Genomic DNA, 22987 nt, shown 5'->3' with positions numbered 1-22987 from the left:
ATTTTCGTGTACAACGTTACCAGCTGATGCCGTTGGAATTGATTGTTGAAATATATTTTTTTACATCTTTTATTATTAAGCTTTGTACTTAAACGTAGTTTTTCTTTCGACTCTTGCATTTCTCAAAGTTTGAGACCGATATTTTATGTATAAAAAAAGTTGGAACGTTGAAAAAAGGTTGAGGTTCAGAAAAAAGATGAAATAATTTTCAGTGAAGTTCCTACCGAAACGCAGTACCTAAACGTACTTTATTGTACTCCAATACATTTCCCAAAGTTTTAGTTCAATATTTTATTTACAAAAAAACTTCTAAGGTTCGAAAAAACATTCAGTGATATGATAAAGTGAGGTCGGTAATGTAGGTATTTAGCTGTGTCACATGCCTTTAAACGTTAGGTTCTACACGAGGACGTGATGAGGCAACCGCGTGGTGGAACGCAGTTCTCTGACTCTTCAAAAACATCAATGCTTTGAATTAAACATATTGATTAATAAAATTCATAAGTAAAGATGAACACCTTTTCTAGCCAAAATTTTTCATTGTTTAAATATAATTTCAAACAATTAAATAAGTTTGAGCCACATATAGACAAAAAATTTAGTATGGAATAAAAGAACGCACTATTTCTTTAGAGAAACCATGCACGTTTTACTATATTAAAGTAAATTACTATCTTACAGTCGTTGGAATTAGAAAAAAGCTTTGCCATCGCTTCGAACTTCGAAATGAGAAACACAGCGTGACTGCTAAAAATGTTGGATTTTATTAAAATTCCATACAAAGGTAGAAATTCGCAATTTTATAAAAAATACTACAAAAAGATAAGATTACGTCTTTTTGAAGATTTTGATCGTTGTTTTAAAAAAATTTGAATTTCGTACAAAATTATTAACTTCAAAATCATTTATTAAGTATATTTGAGATTAATTTTACATTAATAAATCTTTTCTCTAAGAAACGGTGTAAAATTATTGTTAAATATATTCTTAGTGTTTTAGAATAAAAAAATCATTACGCTTTTTTAGATATTACCTCATTTGATAAGACCTCGCCGAAAACTCAAACATAAGAATAACCCGATCAAAGCCCCATTAGCTCCCGACCAGAGCCTTAAGATTACCCGCACGGAAATTAGTGAAAAGGCCCGACTAGTCCTTGACCAACCACGGACCAGGCCCCGACTGAAATTTTGACAAAAAAGCTCAACTAGTCCCCGATTAGTCCCCGACTAGCCCCCGATTAGTGCCCGACTTGTAATAAGGCCAAATGGGGTTATTTTCACACGGGTTTTAACCTCTATGTTTTTATAATCTTTGTTTTAGACGCAGAGAATCCCTCCTCTCCAATTCTTGTAGTGATCACACATGAAAATTACATGTTTTTGCAAGGATTATAGAAGAAAAACAGCGAAAAATTCCTCTTTAATTGTCTACATATCTTTTGATAGTTTCTGTGACAAGTTAAGGAACGAGAAAGTAGGAAATGACATAGAGACCCTTCTTGACGAGATATACAACGCAACTGATTTTATTAACTCAAAAAAGAATAGAAATCATAAATTACTATAATTTCTACAATTAATAATGGAAATCTATATATCGTGTGTCAGTTGTCAGAAGGACGTTCCGGCAGTACCGAACCGAAGGTTGCTTGCATGATTCCGAAAGGACGCTTATAGTGCCTCTTACTTTAGCACCCAGAATACCAGATTGCAGAGCGAAGCTGATTGATGCGCTGGAAACCCAGGTTCAATGCTCGACAACTACGTTTTTTCATCTAACTCGACCTTTCTGTTTCATCAAATAAATTTTCATAATTTAAAGTTTAAAACTGATTGAATATATGTATGTATACCCGTGTAGAAATTTCCCCGGTTGGACCTACTACAACAAGGTTTCTGGTCGGATCCCGGCCGAGCTACCTCTGGCTGAGTTTCATGGACAGGAACCGGCCGGCAGCCGGTCGGGCTACATATTTCTCGAATCACCAAGTCGGGAGCTGCCGGTTACTGTCCGGGCCAACCCTGCTTATATCTCATGGTCGGGAGCCGACAGAGCACTGGCCAGGATAATTTTTTTGTCAAAATTACACATTTTTTAAGAGGAGTGATGTTATCAAAGACGTCATCATGGATGATAGATGAATTATCATTTAAAAAGTATAATTTAAAGATTTATTAGAGCAGTGAAACAGAAATAAGCTGTTTTAAATTCTGTAAAAAAAATCATTACATTTTTCTGAATTTTTTCACTTATTAAATAAACTGTTATCAATGTTGGTATGTGCGTCAGCAGAAATGTTACAATTTTCCCTATTTTCACACAATGTTTAGTATGTACACTTTCAAATTCACCGCCATGTGTATCCCTCTCTGCGTCTGGCGACTGCGTAGACACTCACTAATTTTTAGTTTCGCACTTCGAACAAGAGTGCACGTTGCACTTACGGCGCGTCATTTCCTCGAAGTTTGCAAATGAAATCGAGATCCGTAATTAAAATCAACCTTGTTTCAGTAATCAGTCTGAAAACACCACTTGGTTCACGGATAATTATTAGTTTTAATTGAATTATACTCTTGTAAATACATTTTTTCTGTGTACCTTCCTAACCTAAAATCACCACGTGGTTTCCGACGTGAAACAATTGCTACGAGTTTCTATTAATTTCCTTGCCAGAATTGGGAAACTTGATTTATCCTTTAAAGTTCACCGTATTCTTTACGATGGGCGTTAAAAGACAAAACAAGTAACAAATTTCTCGCCTGAAGAAATATTTTTAACCGCAATGTGGCCGGATTACCCAACCGGATCCCGGCCGGTATTCAAGCTGGGATCCGACCAGTTTACCGTGACCTTTTTAGCCGGGTACCGGCCGGATCCCTGATTAAATTCCTACAAGGCTAGCTATGGTATATAAATGAATGTAAGTTTATAAAATAAAAAGTGACTATATCAACCCGCCAAAAGCCGCCGCTCTGTATCCTTGTAAATTCTTTTTGTCCGATTATTCTTTACTGCTGACAGTATAGGAATGATTTCTATTCTGGACTGGACTCCGTACAGTGCGCTAGAATGCTCAGACCATCGACAATCTGTAATATCTTTAGTTGCCTAAGGAAGTTAATAGAACGATTGAACTTAAATCAATAAGCTAATTTCAATCTCGAATTTTTTATAACGCCTGTTTAGTAATGAATAACTCGATTACCAGCACTATGACCCAATTTTTCACTTCAATTCTTCTCCGTGTGGTGTTCTGTGGTATGTCATAGAAGGATGAACGGTCACTTGTGTTTTTGACCATAATGCTTACCTTGAGAAGCATCTTGTGAATAAATCATATTTTTTTCGGCAAAATATAGTTTAACAAGAATTTGAGCCACTAATAAATTATACTTCACTTAATATATTCGCTTAAACTGTTAATAAATTTATCTACTGGAGCCGCAACAGTTTCTAAATCTGATCGATCCATGTTTATCCACTGTTATTTTTGATATCTAAAACAAAATGTTCGATGTAGGCTCTTTCTAAAAAAAGTTTAAGGTTCTCATCGCCGTGACAGTTCGAACATTCATTAAAATAACACGCTATTTGTGCAAGATTACAAATCCACTGCGCTATCCAATGCTTGACGATTGGAAATGGTAGAGAATTAAGCTTAACCAATTGTTTTATGTTCCAAGCAATAAACGTCAGTGTAGCGTTCTGATTGGAAATGCAGACGCAAAAATTGTGGGTACCACTTGTTCGGGTCCGATCGCAATCTGGCGGCCTTAATTGTGCAAAATTAGAAAATCAATTTGTGTCACCAGGAAAAGCGACCTTAAAAAGTGCAATTACGTAGAACTTAATGTTTTTGAACGTTTCTTTTCTCTCCATTTACTTTCGCGGATATGCAATCTTTTTTCCTTGGCATTATACGACTATTATGATCATGGCGATAACAATATTTTATGCACAACACCGTTTGTCGTGACAAAATTTTCCCCACTTTTGTGTCTGGAGAAGACATAGAAATTCTTTTGAATTTATTAATCCTTTAGCTGTACAAGCCGCGTGATAAGAAAAATTGAAAACTGATTGAATCCTTTTGATTATCCAATTGTTTGGCAAAATGGTTAAAATTGTAATTTGTCTTCTTTTGCTTGATTCAGTTTTTTTAAAATTTGGCTTCAAATGAAGTATACTTGCGCCATTTTCATGAACAGGATTTTCATTAACAAATTTGCAGCGTATCGTTACACATACTTTTCAGAACGCGTCTTACTTTTGTTTCTTAGATTTCAGCTCAAGAAAATTGATCTCCTCTTCTGCGAGAATTCGTAAACCGGTGTTTAAAGAGGAAAATGCTTTTTCTTTGTCTAATTTAAACAATTCAGTGTCACTTTCCGATTAAATATTACTGTCCAGATCCGTATCAATTTGTTCTGAAAATTGATCTTTGTCAATTTCGTTGACGTGGGAATCATGATCCCAAGATGTATCAGAAGAAGGAGTTGGTCCTCGCGAAAATTTCTTATGGCAACTATCACAAATAAAATGGTTTTTTGTAATAAATGGACAATTTTTGCGAATATTTTCGGGAACAGGCCTAACATTTCTTTGAAATATTACTGTGACCAGATCTGCCAAAATAATGATAAAATATTGTACTAACAGGCATTATGGCAACGATGTATCGAGATACGAATGGGCTAAAAAAACAAGTATTTGAATTCCTTCGTGTGCAATGACAGAGAAGATTTCTTTTGTTTTTCCAATGCCGGTTTAAACAAGCACGCTTGCTGCGAATATGGAACCACAAGCGAATCGCAGTGGACGTGGCGCGGTGTGGCATAATGATGGTCGCTTTGTCGTGTAGAACCTTAAGTTTTAATTGTTTTCTCATTAACCACAGGCGGTCCCAAGATTCAATGTTCAGGACTTGTGAAACACATGTATGGCTTCTTATGAAAAAATTTGCAGGACACGTATTTTCAAATTCGCGATTTTAGGTTTTTGAGTTTACAAAAAAATGTCCGATTTTTTTGTTTCTAAACATAATTTTTTATACTTAAAATTATAAGTCAATACGAACAATTTTAGAGCTTAAAAGGTCAGATCGGTTAATTAGAACCAAAGACATGGAATATTAAAAAAAACAAGTTACATAAAATTTCGAACTCCCATTTCTCCGTCATTTTTTTTTTTTTTTGAATTTTCACAAATCACTTGAGGGAATTTTTCTTCACCAATATAAAACTGTATAGGCAGAGTTACAGCCAAATCCCATTCCATGAAGAAAATCCTTGCTATCGCTTGACATAAACTCCGCCAGTTGACATTTCAATCAAAAAGAATGAGTTGAACGAAATTTTCAACAAAAGAATGAAATTATCAACCAAATAGTAAAATTTTTAATCACAAAAAATTAGAAAAAAATACGTTTGGAAGTTTAAAATTCGATATCTTATTTTGTGTGGATATAAGTTGTCGCGAAAAAATGTCAGTAAAGTTGAAAACGGGTAATTAAAATATGGCCCTAAATAAAAATTATGGTTGATTTAGATGCTAATTCGAAGGTGTTAAATTTACTTAGTTTAAAACAGCCATTTTATAATATTAGAACATTATCAATTCAATATAAATGACCACTTTTTCCATTTGCTAACAATTCTTAAAAATTAGCAGATTATTTTTCTTTTTAACAAAATATGTCTCACCGTGTGTTGCAATTATCCGACACCGTACTTTTAATATTTTTACCATTTGAAAAATATTAAAAAAAAATATTTTTAAGGAATTTCCAAATGAACTGTTCATGAAAGAAAAATTTTAATGATAGTTTCGTAAATATACAATTACCACAAACGATGAATTTTTTCTAGTTCTTTTGAAAATTTGAGCTTCTCTTTATACCTTGATATTGAAAAATGGTCATTTATCATCTGTTGTACTTTTTGCTCATGGCAAATACAAATTTTAAACCGTTAGGGTTTGTTAAAATATTTTAAAAAATTTACATTATTGAATATTAAATTTTTGTCAGTTTTATTATACACGTAAATGTGACATTCTTTGTCACGAAAAGCAATAACAGTGCTTTCGAGATTTTCGTGACACACCTGTTTTTTGGAAAAGGATTTTAAAAAATTGACGATATAGCTCTTTTTTATTTACCAATTTGCATGTTTCACTCCTTCTTTTGTTTCCCAGGAAAGTTTTAATTTGTTGGCCAACAAAGCAGCAGTGATTGTTGTGCCATTATTTCCTCCCCAACCAACGAGCATCAAACCCAATTTTGGAAGTTTGATTTCTGTTCGTATCAGCAGCTTTTTTGATTCCGGAACCACCTTCAGGATGAAAATTTGAAAATTAAAAAAAATCTGAGTTGCCTATTAAATAAATTAAATCTAAGAAAAAACTTCTATTACACAAATTCTGTATGAGTAAAAAAATAAATTATTTCCAATAACGATTATTAAAATAGCTACATTATTTTTGAAAATTATATTAACTGACAAGATCAAATTGTCTTACTAATCTCTGACTTATTTCTTATTTAAGTCCAGATTTAAATCTCCAATTTTTTTCCTCCCGTTATATTTTCTCATTTCTGCCCAATGAAACTCCCTCGTTTCTGGCTGAAATAGTCACATAATTAATTCATGCAGAAAATTTCTAATCGGGTCCAAATTCGAATCACTTTCAAATTTTCAAGGCCAAAGGCCCCGCCTTTATAGATTTAAAGTTTTTCAATTCTAAGAACCCGTATTAAAAAGATTTCTAAACTACTAATATACAAACTTAGCAATCATTCTAAATTGAAAAACATTTCACATTAAGCGTTCCAAAATAAAAGAACGTTCCAAATTAAAAAGCCTCCCATAAAATAAAAAAAATATAAGGGTAAAAATTTTTTCAAATTTGAAAGCGTTCTAAATAAAAAAAGCTCAAAGATTAAAAGCGCCCTAAAATGTTTTATAACTTTAGAAAATTAAAATCGATCTAAATTATCAAAAAGGCTCCTAATTGAAAAGCAATCCAAATTTTAACGCATTCCAAGATATAAAAAAAATATTTTGAAATCTAAAAACACGCTGTAAAATAAAAAAATTTTGAGGTTAAAAAATGTCTTCAAATTTGAATACGCTCAAATAAATAAATAAAAATCGTTCCAAAATTGAAAGAAGTTCTTAGTTAAAAAGTGTTCCGAATTTAAAAAGCATTCTAAAATTTCAAAAGGCACCTAATTTAAAGGCGTTCAAACTTGAAAATCGTTCCAAAATATAACAGGTCATAATCTAAAAGTGCCCCATAAAATAAAAAGTGAGGGTAAATAGCCTTTTAAACCTGAAAGCGCTCTAAATCCCAAAAATTAAGAGCGCCCTAAATTTATTTTAAAGCGTTCCAAAATTAAAATCGTTTTAAAAGAATGAAAAGTGCTACAAACTTAAAAGGCTCCTAATTTTAAAGTGTTCTAAATATAAAATGTCCCAAATTTAAACACATTATAATCTTAAAAGCGATCTAAATTTTAAAAACTGTCTGAATAAAAAAGTTCTCTAATAAAATAAAAAATAGAATGAAAAAGAAACGGATGCTTAGAAGCTTTCCAAATTTGAAAGCGCTCTCAATATTAAAGAACCGCAAAAATTAAAAGAACCATAAAATATGCTAAAGCGTCAGAGAATTAAAACCTTTGCAAAATGAAAAAAGCCACAAATCTCAAAACACCCCAAAATTGAAATCGTCCAATAAAAGAGGTCCAAAGCGTCCTAAATTTTAAAAAGATGGAAATTTGAAAGCGTTCTGATTAAAAAAGGTCTCCAAAGCATTAGAAACTTAGAAGCGTTTTAAAATTCCAAAGTAATCAATAAACTAAAAAAAAATTGAGGCTAAATAGCTTTCCAAATTTGAAAGCGCTCTAAATATTACAGAGCACCAAAAATTGAAAGCGCCCTAAAATTTTAAAACGTTTGAAGATTAAAATGATTCTACAATGAAAAAAGCCTTAAAACTAAAAAATACCCCAAATTTAAAAGCGCTTTAAATCTAAAAAGGGCTTTTAATTTGAAAAGGCCGAGGAATTAAAAAGAGTTTTTTGCAAGCGTCCAACAAAATTAAAAATAAAATTAAAACTAAAACGCATTCAAAACTAAAGAAGGTCCTAAATATAAAAGCTTTTTAAATATTAAAGGACGAACTCTCTACCGTAAAGGAAAATTCCATAATAATAATCAGCGCCATTAAAGAATCTCAAAAATTAAAAGGCTTGGGCTTTCGAACAAATTTTCGGATTTTAATTTCCAAAAGATATACTTAGATGTGAAATTTTACTAAGCATGTTTTTTTCTTTATATAGGAAGTTGTAACTTTTTTATTTTTCAAATTAAAGCCACAAAAAAATTTTTTTGTTGAAAAAATATATTTTAATCCGTTTTACACTTCAACTCGTGCTCTGTTTTTCAGACTTTGGAACTTTTTAACTAAATTTTAACGGAATGCGCTTTAGTATGTTTTTCGATTGACTTTAGTATGTTTCGTTCATCGACCAACATGCGTCCAAATCCAACAAAAACGGTTTAGATGGCCCTGAATAAGTTTGGATTACCTCGATTTAAGATCAAGGCAACTGCAAGCCATGCCTGCAACCGTACTTAAACCCAGAGTTAAATCCTGTTGGTCGAAGATACTAATGTGTCTAAAATAATTAATTTAATTTAACTAATATTAGGGACACAGTATGTGTTAATATATTTAAAAATTGAAATTAATTATTTGAGATTGATTTGTGATTTTAATTAATGATTGTTATACACTGTAAAGTGGTCTCCCAGACGCAAAAGTTATCTCTGTGGATAATAAGATATAGGGAAGGCGATATTTTCAGAAAGGTACTCCCGGCCGGTTCACCTTCTTATTTGGCGGCGAGGTGTTTCAATTTTAAAATAATTTAGACAAAGTTCAATGCGTGTGCATAAGTTTGTTTGCAAAACGAATGCTCAAGGCCACTCATGACTTAAGTCGAGTGCAGATGTAAACATTAGGTACACGCATGATAAGCAAAAACTTACTAGCGAAAAAATGTGATGCGGCGAGTATACAGTACACCCGAAAACGCCAGCACTGACATTAACTGAAATCAGAACTACTCTTCAACTATCGAAAAATTTAGTCTGAAACTTTCCAAAAAAAGTTTATCACGGCCTTATCTGCATTTTTGTTATTAATTTTTTGTGTTGTTAAATTCTTATTTACTAGAAAATTAAATTAATATCGCATTATAAGCAAAAACTCACTAGCGAGAGAATGTGGTGAGGCGAGTCTAAAGTACATTCGAAAACTCCAGCGCTGACTTCAACTAAAATCATCATTATTCTTAAACTATTAAACACTTTGATCTGAAAGTTTCCAAACAAACTTGATCACAGTCTTATCCGCATTTTTGTCCTTAATACATTTTTCGTTAAATTTGTATTCGCTACAAAATTAAATTATTATCGCATTATGAGCAAAAACTCACTAGTGAGAGAAAGTGGTACGCTGAGTTTATAGTGAACTTGAAAACTCCAGCGCTGACATCAACTAAAATCTTAACTACCCCTAAACTATCGAACATTTTAATCTGTAACTTTCCAAAAAAGTTTATCACGGTCTTATCTGCAGTTTTTCTATCAATTTTTTTTTGTATTCACCACAAAATTAAATTGATATCGCATTATGAGCAAAAACTCACTAGCGAGAGAACGTGGTGTGGCGCACAGCAGGTTGTAATAAAAAAAACGAGGTTCAAAATAATATTTAGAACGCAATTATGCACCGATTTTAGATTCTTTTTTTCAAAAATGCAGGACTAAATTTGTCATAAAATGGTTGCAGATTTAACATTTCTAGTTTTGTAGTAATCATATTACCGTACAAAAATAAGTCAATTCTTTGCGAAAAGAAATTGCATTTTCTGCTGAACATGCTAAAATTATAGCGCCAATGATTTTTTCGTTAAAAATGTCGCAATGCATTAACATTTGTTAATTTTATTTACATATTCACACATAAGGCGTCTTTAGGTGAGAAGACATCGTTTTTCTTCTGATCTTGTTGAAATTATATAGCCAATGGTGTTATACAGAATAATTTGGCCAAGAATTGCTAATGGCTTATTTTATAAACAAATTATATAAACAAATGTACATTTCAAATATTTATAGACAGAAAGAAAAAGGTTTTTTTTTTATTTATTTTTTACTGTCTTGAAAAGGAGTTGTCTTAATGAAAATTTGTTATGGCTCACTGTTTGTTTATTTTATAAACAAATAAACTAAATAAATGCACATTCTAGACGTTTATAGGCATAAAAAATTGTTCTTTCGTCTAGTCTTGATTAAATCATATTTTGAATTATGTTCTATGACAAGATTTTGTGATAAAGTGGAATTTGTAAAATTTATAAACAAGTTGTATAAAAAATACAAATAGTAAAAAACAAAGTACTTTTAAAGTACAAGAATACTGCTATTGTTCTGTTATCTCAACATAAATACGATGAACAGAGCTTTCTTTTTGTCTACAAGTGCTTGAAATTTACATTTGTTTATATAATTTGTTTGTAAGATAAATAGATATGAATGTATGGCGAAACTTTTTCAGAAAACGTTGCAAATATAATTCTAGCAATACCAGAAGAAAAAAAGAAAAAACTTTTGTTAACATAGTTGTTTAAATCATTTATAATTATTTATAACTATCTTCTTTTAGATAAGTGCTAACAAGTTACGGTTTTTCCTTAACTCTTAAGCTTCTTATCCACTTTTTCATTAGTAAGGTAAAACAAACATGCTTATTTAAACAATTGATTTTTGTTTACAACTATCTTCTCTTAGATAAGTTCTAAAAAGTTGCAGGTTTTTCTAAAATACTTAGTGTTGCTTTGACTTTTTAGTTATAAATAAATAATAAGTGAACATCAACAACAATCATTTTTTAAATAGTATTGTACTTTTTAAGTGAATTATTTAAAATTATTAATTATTATTAATTATTATTATTATTAATTATTAAAATTAATTTTTTAAAAACTCATTAACAGAAGAGACAAAACAAAGAATGGCATAATTAAGAGTACGCTGGAGGACTAGGTTTGTAAATGACTGTATTAAAAGCGTTGTGTTAAATTACAAAAGAAGAAGTTTGTTACAAAGCGTAAAAGACAAATTTGAATTAGTTTTTAAATAAAAAGATTATTTTCCTGCTAAAAATACAATTTATGAACAAAATACATAAAGTCTTAACGAAATAGTTAATTTTTTAATAAAGGAAGACAACTGGTCAATTAAATAGTTAAATTTTGAAATTAAAAAAATAATCTTTTCAACCAAAAATGGAATGGTAAAATTTTGAGTTGGAAAAAATCATTTCAGACAAAACATGATAATTAAATTGTGAGTTGAAAAAAATAATATTTAACCAAACAGATTAATTTTCAACAAAGAAGATTAATTTCTATAAAAAGACAAATTTTTAACTAAAAAAGATCTTTTCAACCAAAGAAATGATTTTTTTAATGAAACGATGAATCTTAAAAAAAAAAAGTTTTAATAACAGCTTTTAGCTTCCAACCAAATAATTTTATTTCCAACATAAAAGATGAATTTAAAACTAAAATGATAAATATGTAACTAAAATACTTGAATTTTTAACTGAAAAAAATTATTTATACACAAGAAGATTAACTTTCAAAGAATTAACAGAATACGTGAATTGTCAACGAAAGAGTTGAATTTTCAATTAAAAAAGACAATTTTTCATCCAAAATGTAAAATTTTTAACAAAAAAAGATCAATTTTCAACTAAAAATGAAATAGTTTAATTTTATGCGAAAAAGACGAATATTTTAATAATTTTTTTTTTAATAAATAAAGATCGAATTCAAGTTTATTTCTGTTAAGTGACATCAATTTATTATTTATTTTAAAATTATGTAATAGAATACTGGCTATAATTTTTATAATAGAAGTTTATGTTTAAAATACCCCTATTCAAATTATATGATATTTGCGACGTGAAACGAGTATCTGCATTCTGATTCCAAAATTATATTTAATGTTTAATTTTATTTTTGTTATGAAATTAGTTTAAAAGATTATTAATAATTAAAATTTACAGAAATGAAATTTCAAGTGAAAAGCAAAATATAAAGTAAAAATTATTTGAATTTTTCAATGAAAATAATCCATTATTGATTTTGATGTTGCAAACTGTTTAATTAATTATTAGCTGATTACTTTTGTTCACAATATTAAATTAAATAATAAAGAATGAATTAAATTTTTTTAAATTTAGTAACATAAATTGATTATTTACTTTAAGGTTATTTAATTGAATATTGGCTATTACTAATTGTATAATAAAAGTTTATTTTTCATTTAAAACACATTTATTACAATTTTTTAATTTTTTAATGTTTGTGTACCTGTGAAATGAGTATCGGAATTCAATATTCAGAATTATGTGTACATATGTTTTAACTTTTTCAAGAATTAGGATAAAAAGTTATTAATAATTCAGATTTTCAGAAACAAAATAAAAAATTTTAAACCAAAAATTTCAGAAAGAATTTAAGTGATCAAAAACTTTTTAACAAATAAATATTTATGCGACAGTTCTTAAAATAATAAAACTTAAAAGAAGAGTTGATGCGCGCATGCGCGCACATTTAATGGTCACGTAGTAAATTTCAGACATTTAAAAAAATCGATTTTTTTTTGCTCTAATTTGAAAACTAAACAAGCTACAACTTTTTCTCTACAAGAAAAAAGATGCGCAATAAAATTTCACATCCAGATATATCTTTTAGAAATTAAAATCAGAACATTTGTTATAGAGCCTCCAGGGGACTTCCACTGCTCGAGAAAATTTTAAAGTTTAAAGCATTCTCAATATAAGAAGGTCGCAAATTTAACAGAATTTCAAATTTGAAAGCGTTCTTAATTAAAAAAAGGTCTCGGAAAAATTGAAACGTCCAATTTGAAAGCGATCCAAAACTTCAAAGCAAACCCTAAATGTAAAAATGTTCCGCATTTAAAAAAGGCCAAAAACTTAAAAGAATTTTCAACTAAGGCCCAGCCCAAAAAGCGTTCTAAAAAATAATTGAAAGGGAGTGAAAATTAAAAAGAAAATTTCTATTAAAAGCCTTTTAAATCTAAAGAGGCAAAATTGAATATCGAATGAAAAATGCATTCTCCATCTGTGCTTTTAAATTTTGAGTTTTAAAATTCCAATTTCCAAAATTGAATTCAAAATCTAATTTTAAACATATTGATTCAAAATTTGGACTATCCATTTGTCGTAAATCCTCCTCGTTCCATGGTAAAATTCTCAAATTGTACAAAAAATGAAAAAATTCCATTGTTTCTCCATTTGAAGCAAAACTTACAGTATAATTCGGAATTTGGTCCTGAATCCTTGTAATCTTCGTTGTTTGATATTCGTATTCTGCTTCGAGATAATTCTCCGTATACTTCACTTTTGGGGATTCAACACGTATTTTCAAGGCCATCGTTATTTTCAGGATTTCAGATTAAAAATAACTTTCGACGTTTAGAATTGAAAAAAAAAAACGAGAAAGAGCTTTTTATTTATGAGTCAAAGCAATAAAAAAAAAACCTGTATAAATAATTTTTTATGATTTTTCTGAAAAGAAAGAACAGCGAGGAGCAGATGTTCGAGAGGCTCGAGAGTATCTGAATATTTAGAATCAAGGACGTTGTTCTCTAACCACGAAGGAAATGTACTTCCGAAGCTCGAGGCATGCGCTTTAAAAGAAATCTGGGGAACCCCCTCCACAACTCCAGAGGGTAGAAAGGCACCCCCCACGTTATATTGGTCACGTGTATAACCATCGTCGAGAATAATATTTTCTTATTCTCTTTCATTCAGTCATTTTCATTTAAATTTATTAACTGTGCGCACATCCGTTTTTTCCTCTAGAAAGATCTATCCCAAGAATAAATTCGAATAATTTCTTTCCTGTTGATAACATTTTCGAGAAGTTTCTTTTTGATAAGCATTTATTTTTCAATCGATTTTATTTAGTTTTTTCTTAAGCAGTAAACTGAAAAAGATTCAAAAGAATTCGGAAGTAATTGCGTTCCCGGTAGGGTGGTCCAAAAATTCATTGGAAAAATATTTCTCGAATTTTCATGCTTATCGCTCGGAAATGTGTTCACATCCACACAAAAATAAATCAATTTTATAAAGCATATTTAGAGGTTGCGCAGGCCCAATGATGTTCAACACGTATTTCCCATAAGAAAAAAGACGGTTTTGTCACTTTTATTCAGAATTGTCAATATTAGCTGAATCGAGTTGAAACTCAACATTTCCCATCACAATTAGTCATAAAATATAAATAAAATAATACTTTTTAAATATTACCACCATAAGTCTGTTTTATCAGGTTCCATTTTTTAAAAGCCCATAAGTAAAAACATGGGTTTTGCGAGTTTTTGACGCTAGTTATGACTTTTTCCGGTTCTTTGTAATTGCAAATTGTTTCTAATACATAAAATACTACTTTATAATGATAATTACATGTTTGCAAATATTGTTTAAAGAATTTATTATTATATTTAGCAATTTTCTCTTAAAATAGACATAGTCGCGATTTAAAAAAAAAATTCCCATGGCTTGTCCCAATTTCAAGTAAAGTGATGTAATAGTTAATTAACGTTTAACAACAATTACTTGTTAAATAAATTATTTTTGTTTATAGCTATGTTTTTCTATGTATTGATACTTGATGCGGTTTTTCGCTGAAATTTTTTACTTTTTTTACACTTTTCAATTAGAGTGAAGTAATTATTAATTTATGTTAACAAAAATATGTGTTCCAGCGATTTATTATTTTTAATAATTGATTTTTGGCTTAAGGGTAAAAGGTTGCCGGTTTTTTCTAATTTGTACCTATTTGTCTTTTGTTCACTTGGAATGACCTGATAATTAAATTCATCGAAAATAATTGTTTAAACAATTGAATATGGCTTAGAACTATCTTCTCTTAGATAAGTTCTAGAAATTTGTTTTTTTTTTCCCTAAAATTTCTAGCTTTTCTTAGACTTTTTAGTTAGAAACAAATAATAAATATTAATATTAATTTCAGAAAAAGGCTTTGCTTTTTTAGTTATGAACGCATAATAAATAAACATTAGAGATAATCAGTTTTTTAAGAACCTTCTTCGGTTTTCTGAATATATTTTTTCGAAATACAACAGATGTTTAAAATAGTTTTAAAATTTTCTATATGGCTCATAATAAATGTCAATTTTCCTTCAAATAGTTGCTGAGAGCCTTTTTTCTTAAATTAATTTTAATATTTATTATTTCTTAATAACTAAAAGGCCAAAGAAAAGTACAATTTTTTTGAAAAAATACAACTTTTTAGCAATTATCTAAGAGAAGATAGTTATAAACAATAATTAATTATTTAAACAGCTATGCTTGTTAACTTGCATCATTTATTACTTCACTAAGTAAAATGTGGATAAAAAATACAACAGAAGAACTTGCAGCTTTCCATCAATAATAGAGAAGAAGATAGTTACAAAGCATAATAATTTTTTTAAATCATTACTTTTTCTCAATTTAATTAATTATTAACTCACTTTAAGTGAAAAGTGGGCAAATAATTGTAAATTTCAGAAAAAACCCAGAATGTTCCAGCATTATTTAATTGGAATATTATTAATTATAAGGACGAATTGTTTAAAAAATTAATTTGATTAAATTAAATTAATTAGTCACCTCATTATAATTGAAAATTAAACAAAAAGTGGAAAATTCGTGATCAAAATGCAACTTTCTAGCATTATTCTAGAAGAATATTATTAAAAATAATAATAAATTGTTTAAACAATTATGTCTGTTAACATTATTTAAGTATTACCTCACTCAAATCGAAAATGGACAAAGAGTGGATAATTAAAAAAAAACTCATTTATAACTATTCTAAAAAAAAATTTGCGTAAACTATCATAAATTTTTTTAACAATTAATCTAAACATATAATTCTCAATTTAAAGTAGTTTTTTACGTATTAAAAACAATTTTATATTCGCAAAAACACTAAAAAATCATAATTACGCTAAAAAAATCGCAACCCCCATTTTTTCAGTTACGGAGTTTTTTTGGGTCCCGATAAAACAGACTTATGGAGGTGATATTTGAAAAGTAATAATTTATTTGTATTCTATAGCTTATTGTGAAGAAATATCTTGAGTTTCAACTCGAATCAGCTAATTTTTCTACCAAAAAGATTAATCTTTGACAAAATACATGAATGGTTCTCCACTTTTTGTCCACTTTTGAATTAGACTGAGGTAATAATTAATGAAAGTTAACAAAAATAATTGTTTAAACAATGTATTATTTTTAAAAGTAATGTTCTCTTTGAATAATGCTAGAAAGTTGCAGTTCTTTCTAATTTTTTCTACTTTTTGTCAATTTTTCACTTAGAGTAAGGTTAATGAAATTTAACAAACGTAACTGTCCAAACAAATTATTATTGTTTATAACTATGTTTTTCTACATTAATGCTACATAGTTGCAATTTTTCAAAAAATGTTTACGTTTTGTCAACTTTTTACTCAGTAAGGTAATAATTAATTTAGGTTAACAAACGTAATTATTTAAGCAATTGATTATTGTTTATAACTATCGTCTCTTGTATAATTACTAGAAAGTTTCTTTTTAATTAAATTTTTAACTTTCAAAATTTTGTTTTAAATTAAATTTGTTCAATTTGTTTGTTTTTGCCTTTTAATTATGAATATATTTGTCTGAATTAAAACATATGTTTAAAATATTCTTCCAATTTTCTATATGGATCATATTAAATATAAATTTTCCTTAAAGTAGCTACTGAAACATTTTTTTGGTAAATTAATATTAATATTTATTATTGTTTTCTAAATAAAAAGACAAAGAAAAGCTGCAAATCTAAAAAAAGTCCCCAACCTTCTAGCATCACTGTAGGAGAAAATATTTATGAACAATAATTAATTGTATAAGCAACCATATTTGTTAACTTGTAGTAATTATTATCTTACTGAGTAAAAAGTGGAAAAAAAGTTAAAAATTAAAAAAGAATGCCGAATATATCTAGCATTAATACAGGAGAAGGTAGTTATAAACAATAATAATTTGTTTGGAAATTTATGCTGTTAAATTTAACTTATTATTACCTGACTTTAAGTGAAAAGTAGACAAAAAGTGAAAAAAATTTAAGGCCCCTTTAAATTAGAACCCCTTTTCTTACATTTTTTTAAATTTTAGTATTCTTTTTAGTTTTAAGGATGCTATCAAATGTTTTGGGGTTCTTTTTAATGTTGAAATAATTTAATTTTTTATTTACTTTTAAATATATGTTTTTTAGTTCGAGCCCTTTTAAGTTCAGGGACTTTTTAAAATGGAAAAGCTTTTTAAGATTTTTTTATTTGAATATTCGTTTTAGTTTTAAGGATGCCATCAAATATTTTTGGGCGCTTTTTAATTTTGAAAGAATTTTAATTGTTAAAAGTTTGAAAATATGTTGGGGGACTTTCATATTTAGAATGTTCTTTTTGATTCGGCTATTTTTACTTTAGAACGCATTTTAGTCTTAATTCTATTTTTAAATTTTGGGGTGCGTTAAAATTAAGGGCCGTTTCAGGATTAGGAACGCTTTTAAATTCTAAGCATTTCCAATTTGAAACGCTTTTAAATTATAGGTCTTTTGTAAATTTTTTTTGGGACAATTTTAATTATTCAATGTTTTCAATTTTGTTGCAGGTCTTTTAACTTTAGAACGTTTTTAAATTTATATTGGAACTCTTTCAAATTTGAAGCGCTTTTTCATTTTAATATTATTTTTAGTTATAAGAACACTTAAAAATTTTTGGTCCTTTTTAAAATTTGATTGCTGCCAAATTTAGAATGCGTTTTAGTTAAAAATTGTTTCTATTTTACGACGTTTTTAAATTTGGGACCAATTTTTAGTTATGGATTTTTTAATTCGATTTGATTTGAAACGCTTTTAAATTTAACACGCCTTTTTTCATTTAAAACTCTTATACATTCGGGGCCTTTTATATTTTACATCGATTTTAATTTTTAAACGCTTCGAAATAATTTGTGTGTCTTTTACATTTTGTGACTTTTTGAATTGAAACACTTTTAAATTAAATTTTTTTAAAAATTTAATTATTATTTTTAGTATATTAGGCACGCTATGCAATATTTTAATGTGTTTTAAATTTCCTGGGTTCTTTTCATTTTTTCGTGATTGAAAATTTAGGGTCTTTTTAAAATAAGAACGTTGTTAAATTGTGAACATTTCTTAATAAATTTTTTTAGGACATTTTGAATTTAGGAATTTTTTAAGGTAGGAAAAGCTTATAAATTCAGGACCATTTTTTAGAGTTATAACTTGTTTAACTTGATTTTGAAACGATTTCTGTAGAGTATAAAAAATATAAATTAAAAAGTTGCTAAATTTCAAAACTAAAATTTATTAAATAATTATGCAATAATTAATTTTAAATTTAATTCAATTTAGGCTAGCTTTTAAATTTTGGGGGCTTCTATTAAAACTGATTTTTGGCGCCAATTTTAAGATGACCAAATTACTATTATTGTTGGATACTTTTTGATATTATGTAACTTTTGCAAAATTCGCTTCTAAATTTTATAGCAATTATTTTCTAATGTTTCGATAATTATCAAGCAGACTTGCATCTTTAAAATCTGACCAGAGGGAATATAAGTTTAGAATAGGGACATTTTTTATTCAGAACGCTTTTAAATTTAGGGACTTTCATTTTGGAACGATTAAAATTTGTAAACGATTTTCAATATTATGGTTTTTTAAAATATGGTACTCTTTTAATTTGGAAAACCTTCAAATTTGAAATGAATTTTAATATGTTTTCAGTTTTAAAGATGAATATTAATTTTTAAACGTTTTAAAATGTTTTAGTGGTTTTCAATATTTCGAATGTTTTTCAAACTCGGCCCTTTTTAATTAAAAACGCTATTTGATTTCAATTTAATTTTTAATTTTTGGGAACGATTTTAAATTTGAGTTTTTCAAATTTGAAACGCTGTTAAATGGGGGGCCTTTTTAAAATTATAATATACGATACAAATTGTTTTGAACGCTCTAGAGTTTAGGGATATTTTAATTTTGAAACAATTACAATTTTTTGACGCTTTTAAATATTTTCGGGGAACTGATGAATTTTAGAGGAATTAAAATTTGTTAACGCTTGAAAATATTTTGGTTATCTTCGGTATTTTGATTGTTTTTTCAAATTCGGCTCATTTTAATTTAGAGCGCTATTTGATTTCAATTTAGTTTTTAATTTTTGGTAATCGTCAAAATTAGGGATGTTTTAAGTGGAATGCTTCAGTGGAATGGAAGCTTCTAATGTGTCCCCTAAGAGTTTACAGTTTTCTTGTACCTTCTTCCCTATTCCTTTACATACCCCCCACACACTTATCATCGATAAACAACACGATAAACAACACTTATCATCGATAAACAACGAACAACAATAAACAACGAACACGAAAGACGCTTTCATATTCACAAATTATTTGATTAATTATACTAAATTTTAAATTAATTATGAATAAAAAATTTTACAGTTTTCGCCAGGGTAAAGTTAAAGATCTTTGATCAAATTAAAAATCTCGATGTAATTTTCAATCACAGGAAAGTGATTTTACCGACGCATGGTATTTTTACACGCTGCGACTGAATTTTCCCTTATGAATGTAAAGTTCGTACGAGGGAATGTGTAATTTTATTTTTATCGAGTGTGTAATATTACACTGCTGTTCGAGGGTCCTTTTATTTACATCGCTAGAGGATGTAATTTCACATACTTTTGTAAAATCACACAGTGGAGTGTGTGATATTTACAATGATACAATATTTAATTTTCCGAAACCTTGTAATTTTACACAAATCTTTTTTTACAGTGTACCTAGTGGACACAATGTTTCGCGACGTCTTTACGACATCGCTACGACGTCTTTACGACAACTTTACGACATCCTATGTCCATGTCGTTAAGGTGACGATGTCTTTACGATATCGCAACGACACCGAAACGACATGTACATAGGATGTCGTAAAGAAGCCGTAAAGATGTCGTAACGATGTCGTAAAGACGTCGCTAAATTTTATGCCCACTGTGTAACCTAAGTCTGCCTTCTATTAATTCTGGTTTATTGGTTATGTTTTTCTTTTATTTTTATTAACGATCCTTCCTAGTTTATTACTGAAGTCTTGCGTATAGTGTTATTGGTCGCTCATTCTAGTTTGATGGTAGATATAGCATCAACCATAAAGACTTGCTGAGTAATTTGAAAAACATAAATTTAACCTAAGATTGGTTTTTCACATGAGAAATTACCGCCTTTATTTGTTGTTTTTTTTCGTTTTCAGGCATAGTAATTAAGACAGTGATTTTGTTTATTATAGTTTATCGACGCCTCCATTTAATATAATGTTATATTTTGATATACTTGTGAAAACCGGAAAAGGTTGTTACGACATCGTTACGATATCTTTACGACAACTTTACGACATCCTATGTCCATGTCGTTTCAGTGTCTTTGTGATATTGTAAAGACATCGTCGGATCATACGACTTATTTACGATATCGTAAAGACACCTTAACGACATGGACATAGGATGTCGTTAAGTTGTCGTAAAGATGTCGCAACGATGTCGTAAAGACGTCGCCTAACTTTGTGCCCACTGGGAACGTCTCAGAATGAGCTTGTAAGTCTGTTTCCATTTTTTAAACAATAAATGTACTTCAATTCAATATTTCTGTTTATTTCTTTTAATTACAGGAAAATGGCGAGTTCGCACCATTTTGGCACCCATTTTTGGGCAATTACTTTTATGTAGCGACGAACCAATACGGTCAGCCAATGATCCTAGATAACAATAAGCAATCATATCGCACGCAAAATGCGTGCATCTCATGAGGAATTATCGTCATAAAGTAACTGCATTATGCGACGCATTTGAGACCACATATGCGACGTATATTGCACGCACGTTATGTGTGCACGTGCATGTCATTATCGTGCGGTTTAAGGGTTATGCTTGAAAGTCAATAATTAAACTGCGGTAAATAATTGAAAACTAATTATAAGTATTCAGGAACATTATTTTATTTATTTTATCAATTTAACAATATTTCACAATCGCTTGTCAGTTTTTCAATTTTATGAAATGGAATAGAAAATTAAAAAGTTGTAGGATTTCTTTCGCCGCTTCGTATTAATTTATGGTGGCCGCAAATATGTCCGAGAAGATCACTCTACATAAAAAAGAACAATATTTATAAAAATTATATTGTGTATTTTACGAGTAAACTTGTGTTTTTTTCCAATTTATGAGATCAATAATCGGTATAAACTATAATTATTCACTTGCTTGTACTTTCTTAACCTACTGAAAAAGAAAATCAACCAATCACTATTCAAAAACAATCGATATTGACCAAATCGATATTTCAAGCACGGAATACCTGGCGCTAAATAAAAACTTGCAATTTCAACTTTGTATCTTTAATTCAATATAAATGTATCACATTGTTATATTAAATGTTATATATATATATATATATATAAATTGTTTTAAATATTATTATAATAAACTTGAAAAGTCAATACATTTGTCTCACAAATTTCTGTAAAGCAAAAAATATTCCAATATGAATAAGGGTTATGAAAACTTACAATACACAAGACAAAGAAGCTTATTTACTTTTAAAGTTCATAAATGGCTACAATCATTAGCAAGCGTCAAAAATCAATCAATTTTTTAAAATAATTTTCTCTAAGCCTCATACACTTTAGAAATTTTTTTCCTCAACGAACTAAATGTTCATACTTGATTAATCAAATGAGAAAAGCACCATTTTCATATAATTTTTTTTAAATTGTACACTAAATGTTTATGGAATAGTTTTGGCTGTAGGGTCTAAAATATTTGAATTCAACTTTTTAATACTTGAAAAAAACGTAACGGCATACAATGGTGGCCCTCTGCAGTAGATTTATATATTCAGTAATTTAAAAAATAAAATCATTTTCAAAATTACAACAAATCTAACGTATGTAACAATTTCTTCTCAAAGAGAACTATTTGAATATTAAAATATATATATTGAAAAAATAATAATAAAATCGGGCAACTTTAAAATTCGTAACTTTTCGTAGTATTTCGTGAAAAATATTCAGTAATAAGCATAAATGTCTCATCGAAAGTAATTTCTAATTGCTGCATCAAAATTTAGATTCGCCGGAAAAATATCATATGACAATGTGTAGTTTAAATTATTTTATTAAATCTAAGTCAAATATCATTAATTATTATGAAAAGTTTTCATTCTTCTTGTAGATAATTTAAAAATAGAGTTAATTGAACCACTAAATGGAAGTACAAGTACTGTCAAAGCACAGTGCTTTCACCAAATAAAGCTTATTCCGTAAAGATCATGGTGCCCGCATCGTACCCGCATTTGGTGAGCACATTTCGTGCGGATAATATGCGCTCGCACTTATTGTTATCTGGGATGGGTAAGTGAAGGGGGTCAAGTATTGGCGGCCACTGGCTGCCAAGTGTCGGCAACATCTTTTCCAATACTGAGCCAACGTCGGGTTGTTTGTAATTTCGCACTTATGTCTTTTAAACTTATAATGCTTCAAATTCCGGAACTATTTTTAGTTTCGATTTGTTTTACTTTATGTTTTTTAAATTGAGGGTCTTTGTAAGATTGGGAGCGCTTTTATATTCTAAGTCTTTCAAATTTAAAAATCTTTGAAATTTGGAGTCTTATTTTGTTCTTCTTTATTCATAATGTGTCCCCTAAGGGTTTACATGACTTCCATTCCTTACAATCTTTCCGTTTAAATCTATATATTTTTTACAATCTTATCCTT

General features: G+C 28.9%; 1 protein-coding gene across 3 annotated transcripts in view; it reads right to left on the bottom strand.

Moving 5' to 3' along the window:
- The window catches only part of LOC117174420 (inositol-3-phosphate synthase 1-B), a 29213-nt gene extending 15468 nt beyond the window's left edge, over window positions 1-13745 (bottom strand). Inside the window, exons 1-3 of one of the 3 annotated variants that reach the window (XM_033363552.1) lie at window positions 13418-13529; window positions 6523-6626; window positions 6163-6368 (exon numbers count right to left, since the gene is read on the bottom strand). In XM_033363552.1, coding sequence (XP_033219443.1) covers window positions 6163-6272 — 110 coding nt within the window. In that variant the 5' untranslated portion in view covers window positions 6273-6368; window positions 6523-6626; window positions 13418-13529. Of the gene's footprint in view, window positions 1-6162; window positions 6369-6522; window positions 6627-13417 lie in introns of all 3 variants that reach the window. The other 2 variants (XM_033363543.1, XM_033363534.1) reach the window with 2 other exon arrangements.
- Between the last annotated feature and the right edge of the window lie 9242 nt (window positions 13746-22987).

The sequence above is a fragment of the Belonocnema kinseyi genome, chromosome 1, assembly GCF_010883055.1.
Source record: "Belonocnema kinseyi isolate 2016_QV_RU_SX_M_011 chromosome 1, B_treatae_v1, whole genome shotgun sequence".
NCBI lineage: Eukaryota > Metazoa > Arthropoda > Insecta > Hymenoptera > Cynipidae > Belonocnema > Belonocnema kinseyi.
The sequence above is the reverse complement of the archived record's forward strand: the minus strand, read 5'-3'. Positions and strand labels throughout refer to the sequence as shown.